Source organism: Mytilus trossulus, chromosome 14 (assembly GCF_036588685.1).
Source record: "Mytilus trossulus isolate FHL-02 chromosome 14, PNRI_Mtr1.1.1.hap1, whole genome shotgun sequence".
Lineage (NCBI taxonomy): Eukaryota > Metazoa > Mollusca > Bivalvia > Mytilida > Mytilidae > Mytilus > Mytilus trossulus.
Window position 1 is genome coordinate 56503096 of NC_086386.1, and position 24445 is coordinate 56527540.

Below are 24445 nucleotides of genomic sequence, written 5' to 3' on the forward strand. Positions count from 1 at the left end.
TTACTATCTTTGCCGCAAGTTTATTGTTTTCTACTTGGTATAAAATTAATATACAGACCTATTTTAGTACACTTTGTGATATATTTATTTGGCAGTCAGCGGGGGTAAAGAACATCGGTTGGTCGACCTGCTAGTGGAATGCGTTTTTATAAATTTGTTTTTTCACTCTTTTGGGCTTTTGGAAAATGTGGTTTGTGTTGTATTTAGACCCCTCTTCAATAGTTTAAACATATTTTATTATTCTAAAAAGAGACAAATGGATTAGACACAAGTTTTTCAACTTAGTAACGTCTTCTCCAAATGAATATGACGTTTGTTACATGCACACGTATAAAAAAAAGCGGTTTTTGTCCAACGTAACCATAGGTTTAAACGTTGTTTCAAATTTAGACTTGTTCATATTTGATTTTATATATACATATCTTTTATTAAGTTAGAAATAATTCATAGAAAACAATAGAGTCATTTACGCATCCTCTAAATTGTAATGCCTTTATAACAAATAGTTTTACATGACGATTTTGTTAACACAGAGGCGGAAAACTCATTTAGTCATTATCTGTGAAACAGAGTCATGTTTTCCAAAAGAGTCAATCAGCTTGTGATTGTGTTAGTAGAATTTTAAAAGGGATGGTTTCAATCTCAACACTTGAAACTCTTGTTTTGATAGTTTATGTAAGCTTAGCAGTAAGTCTCTATGAACCAAATCATGATTGGAAATGTAAACCCTGTAATATTGAATACACAGGAAGATATGTACTCCATATACCGGTTTTGCTTGGATCAAGGACTATGACTTTTAAAACATTACTTGTATTTTGGGTATCCTATTTATGTGACATTTTATATGCACCGTTACTGAGAGCGCAATAAACAATGTCTTTTGTGAATTTCGTGGGATATAAGGTGATGCATTGACAATTGAAAAGCTTGAAATATATTTCTAAATCACTTATCTTTATTTGATAATTATTGATGATATGCAATATATATATAATGCAAATTATAATTACAGCTATATTTGATTATAATTCTGGTATGCCTTGTTCGAAGAAATTTTAGTTCAATCATCATACCGGAACAGAATCCATTTGATCAGCGGTCAGATACTGTTTTTATTAGTGACAGTGGACCATTAGGTAAAATTGTTTATTTACGATTCACATTTATGAAACTTGTCTCGTTATACCTATGTATAGAAAATCATAGATCCCAGGATCGATTTTTTTTATTTGCACAAGAAGTACGTTTCGTATATTAAAGACGCATCAGTAACGCTCAAATAAAAAAGTCCTAGTATTTCAAAAATTCAAAGTTTTGTAAACAGTTAATTTATGATTATGAACATATCAATGATAATTCAAGTCAAAATAGAAGTGCAGCATACTGATACCCTCGCTGAATTGAAACTACACCAGCAGTGGAAAGTCACTACTGTAATTTACCATGTTACGCGTATTGTATCTGTAGCATCATAAAACGTAAACATTTATATATACTAGGTGTTTTTAAACCTTTACCATATACATGATCATTGGGTACAGACATAACCCTTTTAAAATGCAAACAACTGAATAGATATTATGTGACTAGTCGTGTATATCTGTTATGTGTTCGAATTGATGTATAAAGACACGAAATACAAAAACAACTTCATATAGAAATGTCAGTTTGAAGGGACTTGAAAACATATCTAATACTAGTAATGTATGTTTGAAAATATCTTTAGCTGTTTCTCCAAATGAAACATCTTTTTTTATGTTTCATTCTAAAAAAAGAATCTATCTTTCATATGTAAATCTATGTCGAGCTTCAAATATCTGTTCTGTCCTCAGATCTATATTCCGTGATGTCATGAACACAAACATGTTAATCTATGTTGAACATCATATATCCATTCTGTCTTCAGATATATATCCCGTAATGTCATGAAACTGAAAATCCAACTCCGTTCTTCTATTAACTGCTGTTTGTCTTTTTGATCATTTTTTTGTCATGGCATTCTCAGTTCGTTTTTGAATGATGAGCTCGGATATCAATTTTATATCTCCTGCCTTTCTCTCTTTCGTTGCACTTAGGTACTTAAGGTTATTTTTGACAAGCATGTAATGCCTTATGCTTTAGTTTCTCGGCCCTCTTGTATCTGGGAATCATAACATATGTGTACACACGTTGGATATGTTTGGCTTCCAAGATCGCCCTAAGACACAAACAATCAAAGAAACAGAAAGACGAAAAGACAACATATATAACGTAACAATTATTAAGAACTTAAATCTGTTTGTTTCTATAAGGTTCTTAAAGTCTCTATTTCCAGCTTATTGGACTCCAAACGAGAAACTTTAAGCCTTTCGATCTTTCATATTTACAAATGATAAATAGCAGTCGACTTCAACCGCTGATTTCAAATTATATTTTAAATGTCTTTTTTTTCATTTTTTCTATTATATATTTTAATTTTATAAATAAAAGCTTAACTGTCATTTTGTTTGCAAATGTGAAAAATATGACAAACTAATTCGCCAAAGGCAAACTTAGATTCTATCAAATACAAAGATCATGCGTTTCGTAAATAAATCATTTATTTTTCATTTACATAAACCAGATTTAATTTAGTAGGTGATAGTGGGTTAAACACAGGATTAGGTTTTGGGTTTCTTCCCACCCCTTTTGTGTCGATTGCAATACTCTTGGTGGCAATAGGAATGTTGACTATGCAAAGTACTGTAACTAGTGGACCAAGTGTTGTGCCAAGACCTGTTGCACCAAGACCCGATGTGAAAATAATTGTTCCGGCAGCTCCACCAGCACCTGCACCAACACCTGCACCAACACCTGCACCGACACCTGCACCTGCACCAGGTAAGTATCAATGTTCAATGAACCTTTATCTTCGGAAATTTTGTGGAGATATCAAATTGCAGTTTTAGCCAACGACAAACCAAGAATGATGACTGCTTGTGATTACTAAGCTGGAGATTATAATTTTGCGAAACGTGATACAAGCTTACAATTCGGTACAAAGGTAGAATAAATTATAATAAATAAAAAAGAGCCGCTGGCCATTAATTATTTTTTTATATTGTCAAGATGGCCACCGCTCATTTTACAAACGGCTTCATATCAAACTACCTACACTTCGTGAATCCTTTGAAAGCTGTGTTGTAGGTTTAGTCCAATGTATGTTGGGATAAATAGTTAATTCCATGTCCTTAAGTACGATGGGCTATCCATTATTACAGAAAAGTGACTTCCGGTTCATAACTGGCACCAAAAACGTAAAAAAAGTCATTCGCCACTTCTTCACTGGTTTCTTAAATGACATTAGTCAATACAGTTGGCTCTTAGATATTAAAATTATACGTCTCTTCATGTCAAACTAGCCGTTCCTCTTTAATTTTTAAATAAGTTTGCCTTTTTTTTTGGGGGGGGGGGGTGGGGGGTAGATACATCTTTTTTTTGTCTTTGACATCTTCGTTCCATGTTTTATCTCACATTAAAGAGTTTTTACATGTGAAAGATATTCAATTAAATTTATTTGGCATCATGTGCATCATGTGTATTTGGTATATTTTACATTAATGTTTCTTTATGTACCAATTTAACATTATGTTGTTGCTGGTCATTTGAATAATAAAATTCTTTTTATGTCATTTGAACAGCACCCTGTGTTCCAACAAATTGCCCTGGAGGATATAGGCTTTTAAATGACGAATCTGCTAGAACTAGTTGTTACTTCTACAGTGATGGAGACACTGAACAAACGTGGGGTAATGCTCAGGTGAGTATGTTTTATGTTGTTTCAGATTTAATAACAGTAGGCTTTTGTTTAAATAGGATGATAACGAATGTTATTAATGTGAAATTGAAATTATAATGTCAGTGTATTTTGAATGTTCAAGGTTGCTTTTTGTAAATACAAGCCACGCCTCTTTTGGGGAGATTAACCAACTATAATTAAGACCTATGGTCTTTTGATTTGAGGTCCTTGGTTTATGACCTTGAAGTTGATCTCAAGGTCATAGATTAATTTGACGTTCTAGTTTTTGACCTTTGCTTTCAGCAGGTATACATGATATAGCCATGAGACTTTTGGCGAAAGGTATCAAACCATTTAACCTTGAAAAAAACAACCGGAAGTGACCTTGTGTAAACCGGAAGTAGCTATTTTTTGTACTTTATTAATAAAAAAAGTATATAGATCTTTTTGGAATCAGTGTCAATTAAATATTCAAATATAATCGGAGGTAACATTTTTCAAACCGGAAGTAACAAATTATCTCCCTTATTTAAAAAAATATTGTATAGAAACCATATATTTCTGGAATGAGCGCACAATAACCTAGCAGTTGACGATTGAAATGACATTTTAATTTTAATTTTACAACTATTATATGAAAAAACATTGTTTTCAGTGGAAAGACCTTCAGAGAACAATTGGTTTTTAATTTTAATTTTTTTTTCTTCAGCCTAATTTTGTTCTTGCGATAAACATTTGTTTCGCAATATGTCGCTAAGATATTTGGTATATGATATCGAAAAATTTATGCGCTTTTGAAATTTAGCCTGCGTAAACGAATACTTTTCTTTGTAGGAGTTATCTCCCCAAACACTGTTTTCCTTGTGAGCGCAACTCCTTCGCAACTGTTAAATATTATGACAAATTTATTTTACAAAATTGCTCATTATATCCTTGGCATGATTTGTCCTATTTTGACATAAGTGATATGAACGCTCCATATGAGAGTTATTTCCCCTTATGCATTTGATATAAGTGATATGCATTTCTATCTTGTAAACCATAAGTGCTAGAGACCTAGGATCTTTTGATTTGAGGTCCTTGGTCCAAAAAAATGAAAATTAGGTCTAGGTCAAAGGTCAAGTTCATATTCTAATTTTTGAATTTGGCTTATTCTCTCTTATTTCCAGAAACTGTATAAGATAACGACAAACTATTTTACTTAAATTGTTTGTTGCGACATGTCTTTACACGCAAATATTGATTGCAGGGTACGTTGAACGTAAAAGGGAGTTTTCTCCCCTCTTGTATTAAAAAATACGCGTATGGTGATATAACTCATTAACCAACTATAAATAAGACTTTTGATTTGAGGTCTTTGGTTTGCGACCTTGAAATTGAGGCTAAGGTCATAGGTTAATAGGACGTTCTAGATTTTGACCTTCTCTTTAAATTCATATAAATACATCATAAAGCCATAGGAACTAATATTATTAACTGATTTTTACTATATCAATATCAAAATAGATCTTTACTAGTGGAAAGACCTTCAATTGTTCTCTGAACAATTGGTTTTTAATTTAATTTTTTTTTCTTCCGCCTAATTTTGTGCTTGCGATAAACATTTGTTTCGCAATATGTCGCTTAGATATTTGGTAATACGCGTATGGTGATATAACTCATTAACCAACTATAAATAAGACTTATGGTCTTTTGATTTGAGGTCCTTGGTTTATGACCATGAAATTGATTTCAAGGTCATAGATTAATTTGACGTTCTAGTTTTTGACCTTTGCTTTCAGCTCATATGTATACATGATAAAGCCATGAGACTTTTGGCAAAAGTTATCAAACCATTTAACCTTGATAAAAACAACCGGAAGTGACCTTGTGTAAACCGGAAGTAGCTATTTTTTGTACTTTATTAATAACAAAGTATATAGAACCTGATCTTTTTGGAATCAGTGTCAATCAAATATTCAAATATTATCGGAAGTAACATTTTTTCAAACCGGAAGTAACAAATTATCTCCCTTATTTAAAAAATATTGTATAGAAACCATATATTTCTGGAATCAGCGTACAATAGTTGACGATTGAAATGACATTTTAAACTTAATTTTACAACTTTCATATTAAAATACATTGTTTTCAGTGGAAAGACCTTCAATTGTTCTCTGAACAATTAGTTTTTAATTTTTTTTTTTTCTTCCGCATAATTTTATTCCTTTGCTGTTTTTTTGTTTCGCAAGATGTCGCTTAGATTTTTGAAATGTGATATCGAACACTTTATACGCTTTTGAAACCAACTCTGCTTAACCGAATACTTTCCCAAATAAGAGTTATCTCCCCGAACACTGTTTTTCTTGTTATCACTAATGCTTCGCAACCGTATAAGAAACCGACAAATTTATTTTCCCAAATCGCTCGTTATATCCTCAGGATGTTCTGTTTCATTTTGACCGAAGCTATTCGCTAACTCCATATGAAAGTTATCCCCCCTTTTATTTATGATATAAGTGATATGCATTTCTAACTAGTAAACCATAAGTGATAGAGACCTAGGGTCTTTTGATTTAAGATCCTTGGTCCCAAAAAATGAAAATTAGGTCAAGGTCAAAGGTCAAGGTAAAATTCTAAATTTTTATTTTTGGCTTATTTTCACTTATTTTCATTAACTTTCTAAGATTTTGACAAATTATTTTTACTAAATTGTTAGTTGCTACATGTCGTTACTTAGAAATTTTGATTGGAAGGGTGGATTGGATGGGAGTTTTTGCCCCTCTTATATTTAGAATTATGCATAAAGTGATATTACTCATGAAACATAAATAATACAGACCTAGGGTCTTTTGATTTAGGATCCTTGGTTTATGACCTTGAAATTGAGATCAAGGTCATAGGTTAATTGGACTTTCTAGATTTTGAGCTTTGCTTGAAATTCATATTTATACATCATTAAGCCATAGGAACTGACATTTTCAACTGAATTTTAATATTTTCATATAAAAATAGATCCTTATTGGTGGAAAGACCTTCAATTGTTCTTTGAACAATTGGTTTTTAATTTATATTTGGTTTATTTTTACAGCTGTTTCTCGTCCAGACGGAGTTTTAACAAAAAATATAACACTTACGCCTAGCATAAAATCCTTTTCCATATTAGTTTTTAGCAAAAATCTTTCTCGAACCCAATGTTTATCTAGAAAATGCTGTTCCACGAATGCAATTTTTGGAATTATTAAGAATGAATAGAGAATAATTTGATATCAATGAAAAAATGTTTAAAATCTAATCCATGCATACTCGGTTCCATTTAAAAAAATCAACCTGTATTTATTATCATTTCAATGTTGGCGACAATGTTTAGCGATAGAAAACAAAATACGTAAATAAACATAAGAGAATATTCGCTTTGAATAAATTGAAAAACATAAATATCAGCAACCCACTCTTGTTTTTGTAGTGAATTAATGTAATGATTTTTTTAAAGCCAACACGAACAATTCAGCAACTTTCCCGCCATTCATGTCGATATTGAGTGTTTCAACCATTCGGGTTATTGCAAAGGAAATGAAACGACAAAGGAGGTTAATATCACTATAGCAATGCATTTGAAGTTATGTTTAGTCAAACAAAATATAATAACCGAAACATGTTGTAAGCAATACTCGCAATACCGATACTGTTGTAAAAAGCTGCGGCATTGCTGATCAATCTTTTCCAATTTAAGGAAGATGGCTTGTCATGTTTTAGATTTCTTGTCAGATTTTCGGAATCCTCTGGTCCAAGGACACAGTAATCGTCCTTTGGTTTTCGTTGTCTACGAATATCGTCCCTAGTGTAAACAGTGTATAACTTGCATCTTTTATTAAATACACTTTCTTCATTTATTTCTTTATAGTAAATGCATGAAATATTAAGTAGGGGGATGTAATTACATGTCAAAAAAAATTGGGTGCTGAAACTGTATGTTAAGTAGTGAATTGGTCCAGTTCTAAAAGGGCAAACTGTATCACGTCTGAAGCTGTCAAACTGAATTTTACACCCCCTTAACACAGAATTGTCAATATTTTGAGTTAGAGCTGGGAGAAGTTTCTATAATTTTGATATTATTTGTCTCACTGGTAGTACACTACACTGTTAAAATATTTTTGAGAAAGAGCAGGTGCGATTTTTTTAATTTGAATTTATTGTCTAAAAGAAATGAACTACGAAATAACTGTGTTCTCGGGCCCTCTGGTTTTATTCATTTGATTGCACTGAAAAAATTCACCCGGTGACCCCCATTTTTCTTTTTGTAAATCTTTTACATGTATATTGATAAGCCATTTGTTTTAGTCTAATGAAATTTTAATTACTTTTCAACAGTTTTTTAGAACTTCAACTTGTCAATGATAAAGCTATGAAAAGTCAAGAGAGAATATTTTCCAGCCAAAATTTCAATCGGTAATATCGCGAAAGCAAGCACGGTGACCTATGTATTTTTTTTGCTCTTCGGATTTCTTTAATAATCCCCTATGAATATAAACTTGTGTTTTGAAAAGTTAATTACTTTGAAACTGAGAAGTGAACTCCCTTGCGGCAAAACATAAGATATTATTGGTTGTTGTATGTAGAAATAAGTTTAAATGTGGAGACTGCACACGTGTCTTGTTGTAAATTGTAGAAGATATGTTCCTCGACAGCAGGAGCCTACCTATGGAGGCCCAATACAAAAGAAGAAGCTGATGCTGTAAGAAATACATTTGGTTTTGGTGAGTTATCAGTAAATAATTGATTATTTAATTCATTTTCAGATGATACACAATATCGGTAATGCAATGTATTCATTGACAAAGCACTCTCACATACTTATTCTATGTAAAAATGAATACAAATCTTTTATATATTATTTAAATACAGGCATCGAGGCACATAGCTTTTTGTCAACAATTTTACTGCCAGCATAACGTAAAAGATAGAGAGATCATGGACTTCCGAATAAGGTTACCCCTTTGAAATGTTTCTTCTCTGTTTAATGTTTCTGTTTTTATGCTCGAATCGAGGTATCTTATAGTTTTTGGTGGGGGTTCGTGTTGTTTATTCTGACTATCCCTTTTGTATCTTTCGTCCCTTTTTTTATACTTAGCCAAAGGCGAAATAGGGCAACTATAAAGGAAGTGTCACGAACCTTTGTTAAATACTAGGAATAGTTGTTAGTCAAAATTAAGTACCGATTTTTTTTTAAATTTTGCTTTGAAATGACTAAATTCCCAAATCAAAAATAATGTTGGATCTGCAGATAGGAATTGAACCACATTAATTCATGTGTTATTTTTTTGGGATGTCGATTGAGAAAAAAGGAGTGGTTTGCAAAAAATGAAACTATCATAATCTGAGTCAGTTTTTTGAATCAAATTCTGGTCAAGGTTCCGACTCAGTTTGTTGGGTATCTGCATCCGATGCCATTTTCGTCTTTTCTGTATACTGATGGTGATCTTATGGCGTACTTTTGTGTCGAATTTCTTATCTATCTTCCAATGTTAACATGGTAAATAAACAAGGAAACCCCCATGGTAAATTGTGAATCGCCTCATGAATAACGACATCTGTTTTTGTTTCAAACAATTGTAGTGCATGTGAACTATCAATTCTAGAAAGATATTTTTTTTTCAAAACTTCATAGTAAAAGTGGTTCAATTTTAGCCGTTACAGGAGTTTCTATGGGAAATTGCTTGGCCAATATTAACAGAAATGCAATCGATATTTAAACAAAAGCATATGGAAACTTTATATTATTAGAATCAGTTTAGAAGTACGCCATTTGGTTTTAAACCGGAGATAATGAACCACTTCCAGTTTTATCAAAGTCTCTTCCGGTTTAAAACAAAATGGCGTACTTCTAAACTGATTCTAATAATATAGAAATTCTAGAACTGAAAGTTATTGAACTGATATTTATTTCATGTCGTACCATACATATTTTTGTTAAAAGATGCATTGATATTTGTTTCCTCACCTCTGAAACTCAAAATAATTTGATGACCTTGAATTTTAGTTGTAGGCTGGCTAAAGAATTTAAGTTGAAGGGTATCGATTTACACAACTGTGTGGGTGAAAACTTATGTAGTGTCGAATTAATTCGTATTTCTTATAACTCTATATTGTGTAGCTGAATTGTATAAATAATATTCCTACGCTAATAATAATGCTTCTATTCTTCTTAAGCAAGTGACGTAGATATATGGACTGGCGCACATAGTCCTACTCATGACAAAAATTTTGTATTTGTCGTTGACAATGGTGTTTATTTGAATGATAAAGTTCCATTTGGAGAAGGTGAGTTTCAGCTTCAAAAATTATGTAGTTTAAAATTTTTTGTTTCTAAGATTTATTGCCCGAGGTTATTGGATGTGTAATCAAGGAATAATTCAACACTTATGAAGAAAAACTCAAAAGAGTTAGAGTTTATGATATATAAATGAAAAAGATGAAAGATATACATGTATGTCAAATAAATAATGACCCACTTAGACAAAAATAGTAGACGTACTGAAATCTACATTATGTCTTCAACAGCAAGCAGTCTTAAATAGTCACCAGACTAGAAAAACGATCAGTTTACCTAAAATAACAAAAGAACTTTAAATGCCAGTAGATTCACAAAAAGAAACTAAAAGAAAACAACAACGAACAAGTTTACTGATTTATAATTTACTAATGAACGTATGGCGAGGGAAAATCTTCATCATAGTACTGCCGTATTATTTCGTATGCAAGCCGCACTATCCGTTTACAATAGGCTATTTGCCAATTCCCGATATTGACCCTGTAATTAGAGATCCCTAATTTGGTTGTCTCCCTTATGACGGACATTATTTTTTATTTACAATGGAGAACTAGCAGACAAAGCAAATTTACCTGTGCGTAATGTGAGTAATCTATAAGGTTTTAAAATCTTTAAATTACATCAATTTGTTGTTTAGCTAAATACTTTTGACATCAGAATTTTTTTTCATGAAAAATTAGTTAAACCGCCGTTACATCACTTTTAATTTATCATGCTTTGCATTGGCAAAAGGACATCTTGTCTGGTATGGAACCAGTCTACGATTGACAAAGGGAAGGAATTTGTTTTAAAAAGTGTGTAATAATAGCATCAAATTGGTAATTAGCAAATGGACTATTGGCAATGGATCAAACAGTTTGGATGCAATTTAGGGCCATCAGTGCCTTGGGTAAAACAATAATAAAACCATACATGGTGACAGTGAGTTGAAATACAAAAATGTCAAACCATTCGTTATTGTGACTATAAAACGTCGATTCAAGTTGTCCTTTCTAATACTGTAAATCAACTTATTTCGCGGATACTTTATTTCGCGTTTAGCCTATTCTATTCCATTTCGCAGCGATCCAATTTGTCGATTCTAAAATTACTTCATGAGTTTAAGTCTAATTTGAACAAATTCGCGACGATTTATATTCACTATGTATTTCTACTCGCTAAAATAAATCACTCGCGAATATAAGTTGGTTGACAGCTTCGCGTTTGTGCGCCCGTTCGTCCGTTCGTCCGTCGTACCGTTCGTTCGTCTGTCCCAAATCAAACTAAAGGTTTTGATCAAGATAGATTTTGATGAAGTAGAAGTTTAATCAACTTGAAACTTAGCACACATGTACTCTTTGATATGATCTTTCTCATGTGATGCCAAATTAGAGTTTTTACTCCAATTTCATGGTCCCCTGTACATAGAAAATGTTTTGTGAGTGAGACATCCGTGTACTTGAGACCCATGTTTTTTCTGTAATTCAATTGTGTATTTCTGTACGTTATTAAACACTTATATAAACAAATTTTGTTTTTCATTTTTTCAGCAGAGGGTAACGATAACGAAGACTGTGTTGAAATAGAATTGGATCCAGATTCAAATTTGTGGAACTGGGATTTGGATGACTGTTATAGCACATATCGATATATTTGCGAATTGCCAAGGGTTAGTATGAACATTCTTTTGATTTTCATTTCTAATATTGAACATATCTTTTGTTTCTTTTTAAACATGCTGGAGGAAGATTACTCGTGTACATTTATACTAAAGTTCGTGCAAAACAAATAATCACTATCAGTGTAATATTGTAAACGAAGCGGGAACATTGTAAAGATTACTGTTAATTCAGAAATCATTGCGTGCATTTATTATTGCGAATTTGTCATTTTAGACTTAAATGATATTTAAATTTTTGCGATATTCAGAAAATTCCTGTTGGATTCAAAGAAAAAAAATCTAAATGTAGGTTTATTTATTGCGATGATAACCCTGTCATATTTTTCTCAATAATGAAAACATTGCAATAATTTCTGAATTTACAGTATTGAATTGGTAACGATATCTTACTTTTTTTGGTCTGAAATTCTTAGCTGAAGTGAGTATAATAAGTTAATATAAAACTTACGACAGTACCTATCTTCAACTGAAGAATGCTAAACACTAATATAACATTTACTAGCTGTTCAATAATTTGAATCTCAAAAGGAAATTAACATTTGACCAATAAATCTCTCCATGATTAAAACTTTGCAGGCTTTGGTATTTTGAATCGGTGAATATAAAAATAACTGGAAATTCGGTTATTCCAAACGCAGTTTATTGTTAAATATGTCGAAAAGAAACAGACGAAACCATGGCAAAAAAACACAAAAACTAACAACAACAAAAACAACTGTCTATCAGCTACAAAGAACTTCTCCAACCCCTACTGTTACATAAAAATAAACAAACAAGCAAAAAGCAAGCAAACAGGCATAACGGAATTGTAACTAAAGAGTAAGCAATTCCTGCTCGACAAATGACACCCGTCATATTGATCATGGTAATGAATGTTCTGTATTTGTCTGAATGATTCAGAAAAAAACCTTTTAAATTCTTTTTTCTAGAAAAAGTATCAACAAATTTACTTTTGACTATATTGGTTAAATATTTTTAAACATTTCATTTCAGTTTATTCATATGAGCTTATGTAACATATGTTTTTATTTTAGCTTAGATAAAGGCAACAGTAGTATCCCGCTGTTCAAACTCGTAAATCGATGGACAAAAAACAAAATTGGCGTAACAAACTAAAACTGAGGGAAACGCATTAAACATAAGAGGAGAACAACGACACAACATTAAAATGAAACTAACTGAGAAACTGAATAACCATTAGACTAAATCGGATGAGAATAACAAAGATAACATCAAAACCAAATACATGAATTTGGGATAGAAAAGTACCGTGACACATCTTATAGTAATGTGAATTCACACTCAAATATAAGAGAAAACAAACGACAAAACGGAAACCCAACGTTAAAATGTTACACACACAGAAACGAACTATAATATAACAATGGCCATGTTCCTGACTTGGTATAGGACATTTTAAAAGACAAAAATTATGGGTTGAACCTGGTTTTGTGGCATGCCAAACCTCCAGCTTTAATGTCAATGCTAACTATAATACTAAAATGACAACATACAATCGATAATATAACAATGGCCATGTTCCTGACTTGGTATAGGACATTTTAAAAGACAAAAATTATGGGTTGAACCTGGTTTTGTGGCATGCCAAACCTCCAGCTTTAATGTCAATGCTAACTATAATACTAAAATGACAACATACAATTACAGAACTATAATACAAATTAAAAGGAGAACATATTAGACAAAGACAAACATGAATAATAGCTAACAATAGCCTCCAAGTTTAAAATGCAAAACGCTGGAAGCACGCCTCGTCCACACAAGACTTACCAGTGCCGCCCAGATATAAAAGTTCGAAAGTCAAAACAAGCATAAAATTGTACAGCACTGAGGATCAAAAGTTTAAAAAGGTTGTGCCAAATACGGCTAGGGTTTTCTACTTGGGATAAGAACATCGTTATTATTTAGAACAATTTTGAGATTGAAAATATATATATCACGTTTTTTTTTTTTACTTTCAGCAAACCTGTCCATAGAAGTGTATGTAGTCTTTGTTATTTTCCAATGGAAGACTATTTCTTATCCTTGGCGAAAAAAAGAAATAAACTAAAATCAAATTGTATATGTTATTTAATTTGTGTAGCCTTGATCAACCAATAGCAATTATTCCTCCATTCTCTTTAATATAAAAATAAGGAAATGTGGGATAAATGCCAATGAGACGACACGTATCATCCAAAGCACAAATGAAATGGATATAAGCGATTATATGCAATCTATCGGTTTCAAAAAGTGACAAAAACATACCAATTATTTTTACTTATTTAGTGTTATATCTCGTCTCTCTATTTTTAATACATACCAATTTTAATAAGCATTTGATATGACTATAAAATTTCACTTCTGTTCTCGTACTATGATTTTTGAAACAAATATTTCCGTTCCCATAACTCTATACAAGTACCTTATAACAAAATTATTTAAAAAAATATAGGTTGGGATTGATTTTTGGAGTTTTGGTCCCATCAGTTTAGGAAAAAAGGGGCAGAAGGGTCCAAAATTAAACTGCGTTCGATTCATCAAAAAATGATATGCCTTATCTAACCGTGTATTTAGATTCTTCATTTTTTGTCCTGTTTTCAAATTGGTCTCTATTAAGGTCCAAAGGGTCAAGAATTAAACTTAGTTTGATTTTAACAAAAGTTGAATTATTGGGGTTGTTTGACATGCTGAATCTTAACATGTACTTAGATTTTTGATTATGGCCCAGTTTTCAAGTTGGTCATCGAGGTCCAAAAATTAAAATTTGTTTGATTTCAACAAAAATTGAAGATATGGGGTTCTTCAATATGCTGAATCTAACCACGTATTTAGAGTTTTAATACTTGGGCCTGGTTATCAAATTGGTCAACATTGAGGTCTAAATGGTGTAAAATTGAACATTATTTTATTTCATCTAAAATTAAATTATTGGGTTCTATAATATGCTGAATATAACCATGTATTTAGATTTTGAATATTGGACCATAATTATAATAAGTAAATGTCCAATTTAATAAATTTTTAAGTTTAAGTTCTTAGACCACATTCGTTCTGTGTCAGAAACCTATATTGTGTCAACTATTTAATCACAATCCAAATTCAGAGATTTATCAAGCTTGAATGTTGTGTCCATACTTGCCCCAAGTGTTCAGAGTTCGAACTCTGCAGTCGTATAAAGCTTCGTCCTGCGGATCACCTGATTTTCTATTGTGACTAGGGGCAGTAAGGCAATGTCATATTTGCAGGTAATGTTATATGCAAAAGAAAGCTTAAGATCGATAGAGACACTGTTTTATGGGGCCTAGAAGTAGGACCCACATCAGTAGTTGATGTTTTAAAGGAGGCTCGCGAATATAAGGTTTTCAGAAAAAATTGAACATTTATTTTTCATTACAAACTGTATTAATTATATTCAGTAGTTGTTACTTTATCATATGGTACACTCATTCAAAAAAATCAATTCGTGTTTGCCCCAGTTGACTTTTAAAATGTAGATATCATTGAAAAAACTCCAAATTATCTCCGTTTGAGGGTAAACTGCTATTTTTGGCATTAAAATTGAAATACTTTTTTAATTCATCGGTGACCTTTTCATTTTTGTTATCGAATAAGCTGTACATAAACTAAATAATTGTAATTTCGTTCTTTTTTATTTCGATATTACTGCTATTTCTCCTACTAGCATGTGACTAGTTGAACAGAAAAAAGGACATTAACAAAAATATTTGCTTCTTTTGAAGGCAGATTGTGAGCGTAAATGAACAGTGACCCCATTTGTTTATTTCATTTTTCTATTAAGTATAAGATAAAATATAAAAAAGAAGATGTGGTATGATGACTATAGGTCACCGTACGGTCTTCAACAATGAGCAAAGCCTTTACCGCATAGTCAGCTATAAAAGGCCCCGATAAGAAAATGTAAAACAATTCAAACGAGAAAACAAACGGCCTTATTAAGTTCGTTTATAGAAAAATATAGAGAAATCTTATATTAAATAAAAAATTTGATTTAGACCCGCTAGCCCCCTTAACTAAAGAAAAATTCTATAGCGACACTTTTTATGGTGTTAAGGGGGGGGGGGGGTAATATAACATGTCAATTTGGCAGTCTTGTATTTATTTGAATTCAATTGAGGACTATTCAATCTTTTTGTCAATTGTTTGCTACTCAATTAATTTATGTACTTCATTTGCAAATGTTGTTGACCTTTTCTAACTATAAAGATATGGATAAGTAGTATTCTATCTTAAACTATTTGATTGTGCAGTTAACAACTTTTAGTTACATGATTTGATATCATGAACCTGATAAAAACTTGCCTCAGGAAACACACAATCGATCATACTATGCTATTTTCATGTCTAAAAACATGTTCGTTATTTCTACATTAATTTGCAAGCGAGAAACCTTTTCTTGTCATTTATGATTATTCAGAAAATAAGATAATAAGTTTTCATACTCTATAACGTGTTAATATATTCTGCGTATTTGTTACAAACCATATTTCCTCACGTTAGGCTTCCGACGTGAAGGATAAAATAATGAAATAATAGATGCAGATTCTACAGTAAAAAGTTGAATCAAACGCAATATACGATATGGTTGTTTCATTATCAAATGTATATACTTGACATCTTTATTTTTCTACTCAATTGAATATTGTTTTGAAAGCCCCCTCCCCAACGTTTCAAATTGCATTTGTAGGAATTCATCATCCGCTTTAAAATTATTTCCCTTTTATTGTTATCTTACCTGAGGTGGGACGAACGTACGAACTGGTTAACGGACGATCGAACGATCGAACGAAGAAACGGACGGACGTACAGACCAGAAAACATAATGCCCATAAATGGGACGTGAAAGAAGCTTTAATCATACACAAATATCAGGAAGACAATATATCTAAAGAAGTCAGTCGACTCCTTATTGACCTTTCAACACGATTTTTTACCATATTTTACTTTTTGATGAATATCTTATCAAAATCTCCCCCTCTGAAACCACTTACTAAATTTAATCAAAGTTTCTCCCAATCATAATTTTGGTATGATGTTTATAAAAAAAATGTCCAAGGTTCCCATAATTGCCAGACGACTTCTTTTTGGAGTAATTGCTTTTTGATTACAATGTGAACATATTGCTTAAAACTATAATACATAGATAAACCTGTAAATTATACATTACCAAAATTATTAGCAAGACAAAATTAACAAATACTCATATTTTCAATTGAGACAGTCTGTCTCATAACAGATTGATAGTTGTCTGATGCTCTATTTTCTTTTCTATTTGTTTAACGAAATATGCCAACTTCCTTAATCTGAAAACAACATTTCATTCTATACATGCATCATTAGTGTTAAAACTGAATGTTTCAAAGCTTTACATTTCTGTACTTACAGCTGTAGGTCTTCCTGGTACATGTCTTAGTACAGAATAAGTGCTCTGTTCGTCCTGGTATATATCTTAGTACAGCAAAGGTTTATTTAGATCGTCCTAGTAAATATCTCAATAGAGAATAAGTAATAAGTTCGTCCTGGTACATATCTAAATACAGAACAAGTCATTTTCAAATCTTTATCAGATAAATTATTATAACATATGTATGTCAATCTACATAATTACACGTTAAAACCTTTAAATCTCAAAACGCGACGTTCGCGTTAACTCTAATCTGATTAAAAAGACTACTAGTATCTTATAAATCAGAATCATGTCTTGTAATGTTTATTTTACAAATTATAACTTGGATAGAGAGTTGTCAAGACGTGGCACGGTACTTGTCTATCCCAAATTCATGTATTTGGTTTTCATGTTACATTTGTTATTCTCGTGGTGTTTTGTCTGATGATTAGTCTGTTTCTGTGTGTGTTGCGTTTCGGTGTTGTGTCGTTGTTCTCCTCTTATATTTAATGCGTGTCGCTCGGTTTTGGTTTGTTACCCCGATTTAGTTTTTTGTCCATGGATTTATGAGTTTTGAACAGCGGTATACTACTGTTGCCTTTATGTCTCATTGCATATGCACTCCTACTACATTTCCAGTATCTGTTTGATGATATTGTTTATCGATAAAGGAAAGGAGAAATATACCAAAGGGACAGTCAAACTCATAGATAAAAAAAAACGGAAATACCTATCAACAAATTTTGAAGTGACCATCAAAACCCTTATTTTATCAGCAAAGTTTGCTTTACATTAAAAAACAAATCATTCTATTTTAAGGTTTATTATAAGAAGAGGATCTATTTAGTCAATTGTCGCTCACCATGCCATTTACTGCATACAAAAGGCAATTTATTATTTTTAATATTAATTTCTTTTATCATATCAACAGTTTAAGTAAAGAAAGGGTAATTAAAGACATTTTTTTTGTTTTCACAAGAGGCACGGGATATTATATGACTAGGTAATGTTTCATGCTAAGAAAGTGTCAATAGAGATATATTCAGTGGCATTTAGGGGAGGGTCATATTATATGTCATATTATATGTCGAATATCCCTTTCATGAATGTGACCTACCGAATTAGACTATTTACCGGATTTGTTATAACATGAGCAACACGCGGTACGACGGGTGCCACATGGGGAGCAAGATCTGCTTACCCTTCCGGAGCACCTGAAATCACACCTATTTTTTGGTAGAGTTCGTGATGCTTATTCTTTAGTTTGATGATAAAACGTACGAACTGGTTAACGGACGATCGAACGATCGAACGAAGAAACGGACGGACGTACAGACCAGAAAACATAATGCCCATAAATGGGACGTGAAAGAAGCTTTAATCATACACAAATATCAGGAAGACAATATATCTAAAGAAGTCAGTCGACTCCTTATTGACCTTTCAACACGATTTTTTACCATATTTTACTTTTTGATGAATATCTTATCAAAATCTCCCCCTCTGAAACCACTTACTAAATTTAATCAAAGTTTCTCCCAATCATAATTTTGGTATGATGTTTATAAAAAAAATGTCCAAGGTTCCCATAATTGCCAGACGACTTCTTTTTGGAGTAATTGCTTTTTGATTACAATGTGAACATATTGCTTAAAACTATAATACATAGATAAACCTGTAAATTATACATTACCAAAATTATTAGCAAGACTAAATTAACAAATACTCATATTTTCAATTGAGACAGTCTGTCTCATAACAGATTGATAGTTGTCTGATGCTCTATTTTCTTTTCTATTTGTTTAACGAAATATGCCAACTTCCTTAATCTGAAAACAACATTTCATTCTATACATGCATCATAAGTGTTAAAACTGAATGTTTCAAAGCTTTACATTTCTGTACTTACAGCTGTAGGTCTTCCTGGTACATGTCTTAGTACAGAATAAGTGCTCTGTTCGTCCTGGTATATATCTTAGTACAGCAAAGGTTTATTTAGATCGTCCTAGTAAATATCTCAATAGAGAATAAGTAATAAGTTCGTCCTGGTACATATCTAAATACAGAACAAGTCATTTTCAAATCTTTATCAGATAAATTATTATAACATATGTATGTCAATCTACATAATTACACGTTAAAACCTTTAAATCTCAAAACGCGACGTTCGCGTTAACTCTAATCTGATTAAAAAGACTACTAGTATCTTATAAATCAGAATCATGTCTTGTAATGTTTATTTTACAAATTATAACTTGGATAGAGAGTTGTCAAGACGTGGCACGGTACTTGTCTATCCCAAATTCATGTATTTGGTTTTCATGTTACATTTGTTATTCTCGTGGTGTTTTGTCTGATGATTAGTCTGTTTCTGTGTGTGTTGCGTTTCGGTGTTGTGTCGTTGTTCTCCTCTTATATTTAATGCGTGTCGCTCGGTTTTGGTTTGTTACCCCGATTTAGTTTTTTGTCCATGGATTTATGAGTTTTGAACAGCGGTATACTACTGTTGCCTTTATGTCTCATTGCATATGCACTCCTACTACATTTCCAGTATCTGTTTGATGATATTGTTAATCGATAAAGGAAAGGAGAAATATACCAAAGGGACAGTCAAACTCATAGATAAAAAAAAAACGGAAATACCTATCAACAAATTTTGAAGTGACCATCAAAACCCTTATTTTATCAGCAAAGTTTGCTTTACATTAAAAAACAAATCATTCTATTTTAAGGTTTATTATAAGAAGAGGATATATTTAGTCAATTGTCGCTCACCATGCCATTTACTGCATACAAAAGGCAATTTATTATTTTTAATATTAATTTCTTTTATCATATCAGCAGTTTAAGTAAAGAAAGGATAATTAAAGACATTTTTTTTGTTTTCACAAGAGGCACGGGATATTATATGACTAGGTAATGTTTCATGCTAAGAAAGTGTCAATAGAGATATATTCAGTGGCATTTAGGGGAGGGTCATATTATATGTCATATTATATGTCGAATATCCCTTTCATGAATGTGACCTACCGAATTAGACTATTTACCGGATTTGTTATAACATGAGCAACACGCGGTACGACGGGTGCCACATGGGGAGCAAGATCTGCTTACCCTTCCGGAGCACCTGAAATCACACCTATTTTTTGGTAGAGTTCGTGATGCTTATTCTTTAGTTTTTTTTGTTGTGTCATGCGTTCTATTGTTTGTCTGTTTGTCTTTTTCATTTGAGCCATGGCGTTGTCAGTATTATTCAATTAATGAGTTTGACTGTCTCTCTGGTATCTTTCATCCCTCTTTTAGCAGACTTGTATTTATTCTAACTCAATTGAGGATAATTATATATTTCTGTTGATATGATACTTCTCAATTTAATTGTAAACATTATAATTTCAAGATGGTGTATACCCTTTTATAACTAGACTCTACTGACCAGTGCTCGATAATTTAACACTGGTTTTTACTGTTTACTGACATAATCGTGCAAACTGATTCATGACCTTTTGTTTGATCATAGTTGACCTAATTTGAAATAAAAGGACCTGATTGGTTGTTTAATTCCTATCATGATGTCACCTTGGGGCATGCTTGATTCAGGTACTAAAAATATGCCAAATTTGAAAACAAATTGACCAGTTCTCGATAATGCATTAAAAACCTCAGAATGAAAATAAAATAAAAACTATGATGTCTATTTGATAAAATGGACATTTTTCTGATAATTGACATTTAAATTTTACTGAAATGGTAATATATTCATAGAAATTCAGAGATTCTAAAATTTATCAAAATGTTTATTGTTTGGAAAATGAAAACTCTGCAAAATCATTTTCATAGGTCATTATTCCTTAGATTGTACACAAACATTTCAAGTACCATGGCTCATCAGTGACAAATGAAACACCCAAACCGGAATATACATGAAAAGACAAGCAAGTTTGCCCCAAATATATTGTTTACATAAAAATGGCGGCGGTCAAGTGAAAATATATAGGGGCTCTAGGGGGACAAAAACTGATGTTACAAATGCATTGAATTGAATATTACTGTAGGAATCACATCATTTGAATTGTTAATGAATTTGCAATCGATCCATGTTATTTTTAACCACTAAATATTTCGTTAAAGTTTTTTTTGAAACTTAATTCCAAGAGCGATCTTTTCAACTTCGATTCACCACTGTCGATTCATCTTCTGCTATTAATTTCCCGTTAAGTTAAGATCATGCGAAATGTATATTTCCTGTAAAACCCCTTTTCAGGTTTAAATACAAAAAAACAATTGAATAAAAAATGTTGTATTTTCATTACAAAAAAATCATTTCTGTAGCACATTATCGAGCACTGGTCGTTATCGAGCACTGGTCAGGGGAGTCTATACATTGCAAATATGTGGCTTAGTAGTATTTTATTACAAAATATATAATTTTGCATTTGACAATTATTTGTTACATGATTTCATTGCATGTTTACTTGCCTGTAGCAACCAACGATTAATCATACTATGTACATGTAATTTTCATGTCTTGAATTTATCTGCAAGCATGTAACCGTTTCTTGTAATTCTTAACTATAAAGAAAATTAGATAACTTTTTTTTATAGTTTTATAATTGATTTCTTTTTTTCTACGTATTTTTCAAATGCCGTGTTTGTTTTATTTTAGGCTTTTACGTGAGGTAGCAAAAATGACCATAAAAAGCCTATTTATATCAGCAAAATTTAAAGATTGCTTTGCATTAGAAAATATTTTACTTTTTTAGGTTTGTTATAAGAAGATAATCTATAAAGCCCCTTGTCGCTCACCATGCCATTTACCGCATACAACAGGCACTTACTTACTTTGAATAATTTCTTTTATCATATCTTCAGTTTAAGTAAAGAAAGGGTCATTAAAGACAATTGTGTTGGTTTCACAAGAGGCACGGGATATATGCCTAGGTAATGTTTCATGCTAAGAAAATGTCAATAGAGACATATTCTGTGGAATTTAGGGGAGGGTCATATTATATGTAATATTATATGTCGAATATTCCTTTCATGAATGTGACCTACCGAATTAGACTGTTTACTGGATTTGTTATAACATGAGCAACACGCGGTACGACGGGTGCCACATGTGGAGCAGAATCTACTTCCGGAGCACCTGAAATCACCCCTAGTTTTTGGTAGGGTTCGTGTTAATTATTCTTTAGTTTTCTTTGTTGTGTCATGTGTACTTTTGTTTGTCTGTTTGCCTTTGTCATTTGAGCCATGGCGTTGTCAGTAATATTCAATTTATGAGTTGGACTGTCTCTCTGGTATCTTTCATCCCTCTTTTAGCAGACTTGTATTTATTCTAACTCAATTGAGGATAATTATATATTTCTGTTGATATGATACTTCTCAATTTAATTGTAAACATTATAATTTCAAGATGGTGTATACCCTTTTCTAACCATACATTGCAAATATGAGGCTTAGTAGTATTTTATTATAAAATATATTATTTTGCATTTGACAATTATTTGTTACATGATTTCATTGCATGTTTACTTGCCTGTAGCAACCAACGATTAATCATACTATGTACATGTAATATCATGTCTTGAATTTATCTGCAAGCATGAGACCGTTTCTTGTAATTCTTAATTATAAGGAAAATAAAATAACTTTTTTTTTATAGTTTTATGATTGGTTTCTTTTTTTCTACGTATTTTTCAAATGCCGTGTTTGTTTTATTTCATGCTTTGCTTTTACGCGAGGGAGCAAAAATAACTCAACAGTAATTGCAGTTTCAACCAGAGACAAATTTAATAAAATGTTAAAGCAATTTTACTTGATTTGTAATCACATAAGCAACACGACAGGTGCCACATGTGGAGCAGGATCTGCTTACCCTTCCGGAGCACATAATATCACCCCTAGTTTTTTGGTGGGGTTCGCGTTGTTTATTCTTTAGTTGTTGTGTCATGCGTACTATTGTTTTTCTGTTTGTCTTTTTCTTTTTTTAGCCATGGCGTTGTCAGTTTGTTTTAGATTTATGAGTTTGACTGTCCCTTTGGTATCTTTCGTCCCTCTTTTAAAGCAAAAGAGGCGAAATAGAGTAGAGAGACATTCAAACTCATCAGTAGAAATTAAACTGATTACGTCATGGCTAAAAAAAGAAAAAGAACAAACAGATAAACAAGAGTACAAAAACACATAATAAAAAACAAAGAATGTATAACATTTTCCCTATTAACAAAATATGCCTTATGATATCACAAAGTAATAAATTTATAGCGTTTGCTACCATTTTTATGTTTAAAGGCATTGCAGATTATTTCTGTCAGGCGATTTTTCAATTTCAGATGGGGAAGGGTGGTATACAGGGTTGAAAAATCAAAAGTTTTGATAGAACTAATTTAAAAAAAAAGACAGAGATTTAAAAATATTTAGAAGTTCTATAGAATTTTTTAAGAATCAACATATGGTTAATACCCCTACTCGAGTGTACAGTTTCACAGTATTTCTGAAGACCCTCTTTCACTGCGGACAAAATTTTATTCAATAAAATGGACAATTCTTTAGTGGAACACGAAGATGAGCTGGCAATGTACCGTTGTTTGTATGGAATTTTATGGAGCTTAGGTTTTCAATGCAAACATGGTAAGTCCTCCGAATTGGTGTTCAATGTAATATTCATTGAAGCCATGAAGGACTTATGATTTGCTAAAATCTCATCCTTGTTAAATGGTATGTCTGTATGTGGGATTACCTGAGTGCTCATTTTTTTCTTATTCTTTTACAAGATATTCGTAGTAATATGATTTACATACAAAGACAATATTATTTGAAGTTTTGCCCGTAGGAACAACGACATACTTATCATAAAGAGATGACCAATTCTGACAAAGTGTCAAGTTAAACTTCTTCTCGATTAGCCCATGCTCTGTCGCAGTCCTCAATGGAATCCTTAATTATTTTGAAGTTATGTTTCCAACTGATGTGTTGGGGTTCTCTAAACTTCAGAGATTTTCAGGTTGAATTATGTTTAGATCCCCATTTAGTACATGTCTAGAGGGACTGTAATTATAAGGCGATGGGGAACAGTTACATGTCGGAGTGCTTTTAAGGTATTGTTAAGTCAAAGTCCTGTAATGCTTGTCTATAATTAAAAACTTAAGGTGCAATGGTTTTGTTGTAACTGTAGGATAGGAATAGGAACAGAATGATTTTGAAAATAAATAAGAATGTTATATGATACCTCCTCGTGATGTAGAACGTTGCAGATGCTGATTGCATTAATTCTTCTATTGGTAAATTGAACCAGAAGGAATTTCCTCTTTT

The 24445-nt window shown here is 31.9% G+C and overlaps 1 protein-coding gene across 1 annotated transcript in view; it reads left to right on the plus strand.

The window, feature by feature from the left end:
- Nucleotides 1–2714: 2714 nt before the first annotated feature.
- The window catches only part of LOC134697906 (uncharacterized), a 37554-nt gene continuing 15823 nt past the window's right edge, over nt 2715–24445 (plus strand). Inside the window, exons 1-5 of the mRNA XM_063560193.1 lie at nt 2715–2862; nt 3663–3781; nt 8409–8496; nt 9950–10060; nt 11600–11718. Coding sequence (XP_063416263.1) covers nt 2715–2862; nt 3663–3781; nt 8409–8496; nt 9950–10060; nt 11600–11718 — 585 coding nt within the window. The remainder of the gene's footprint in view (nt 2863–3662; nt 3782–8408; nt 8497–9949; nt 10061–11599; nt 11719–24445) is intronic.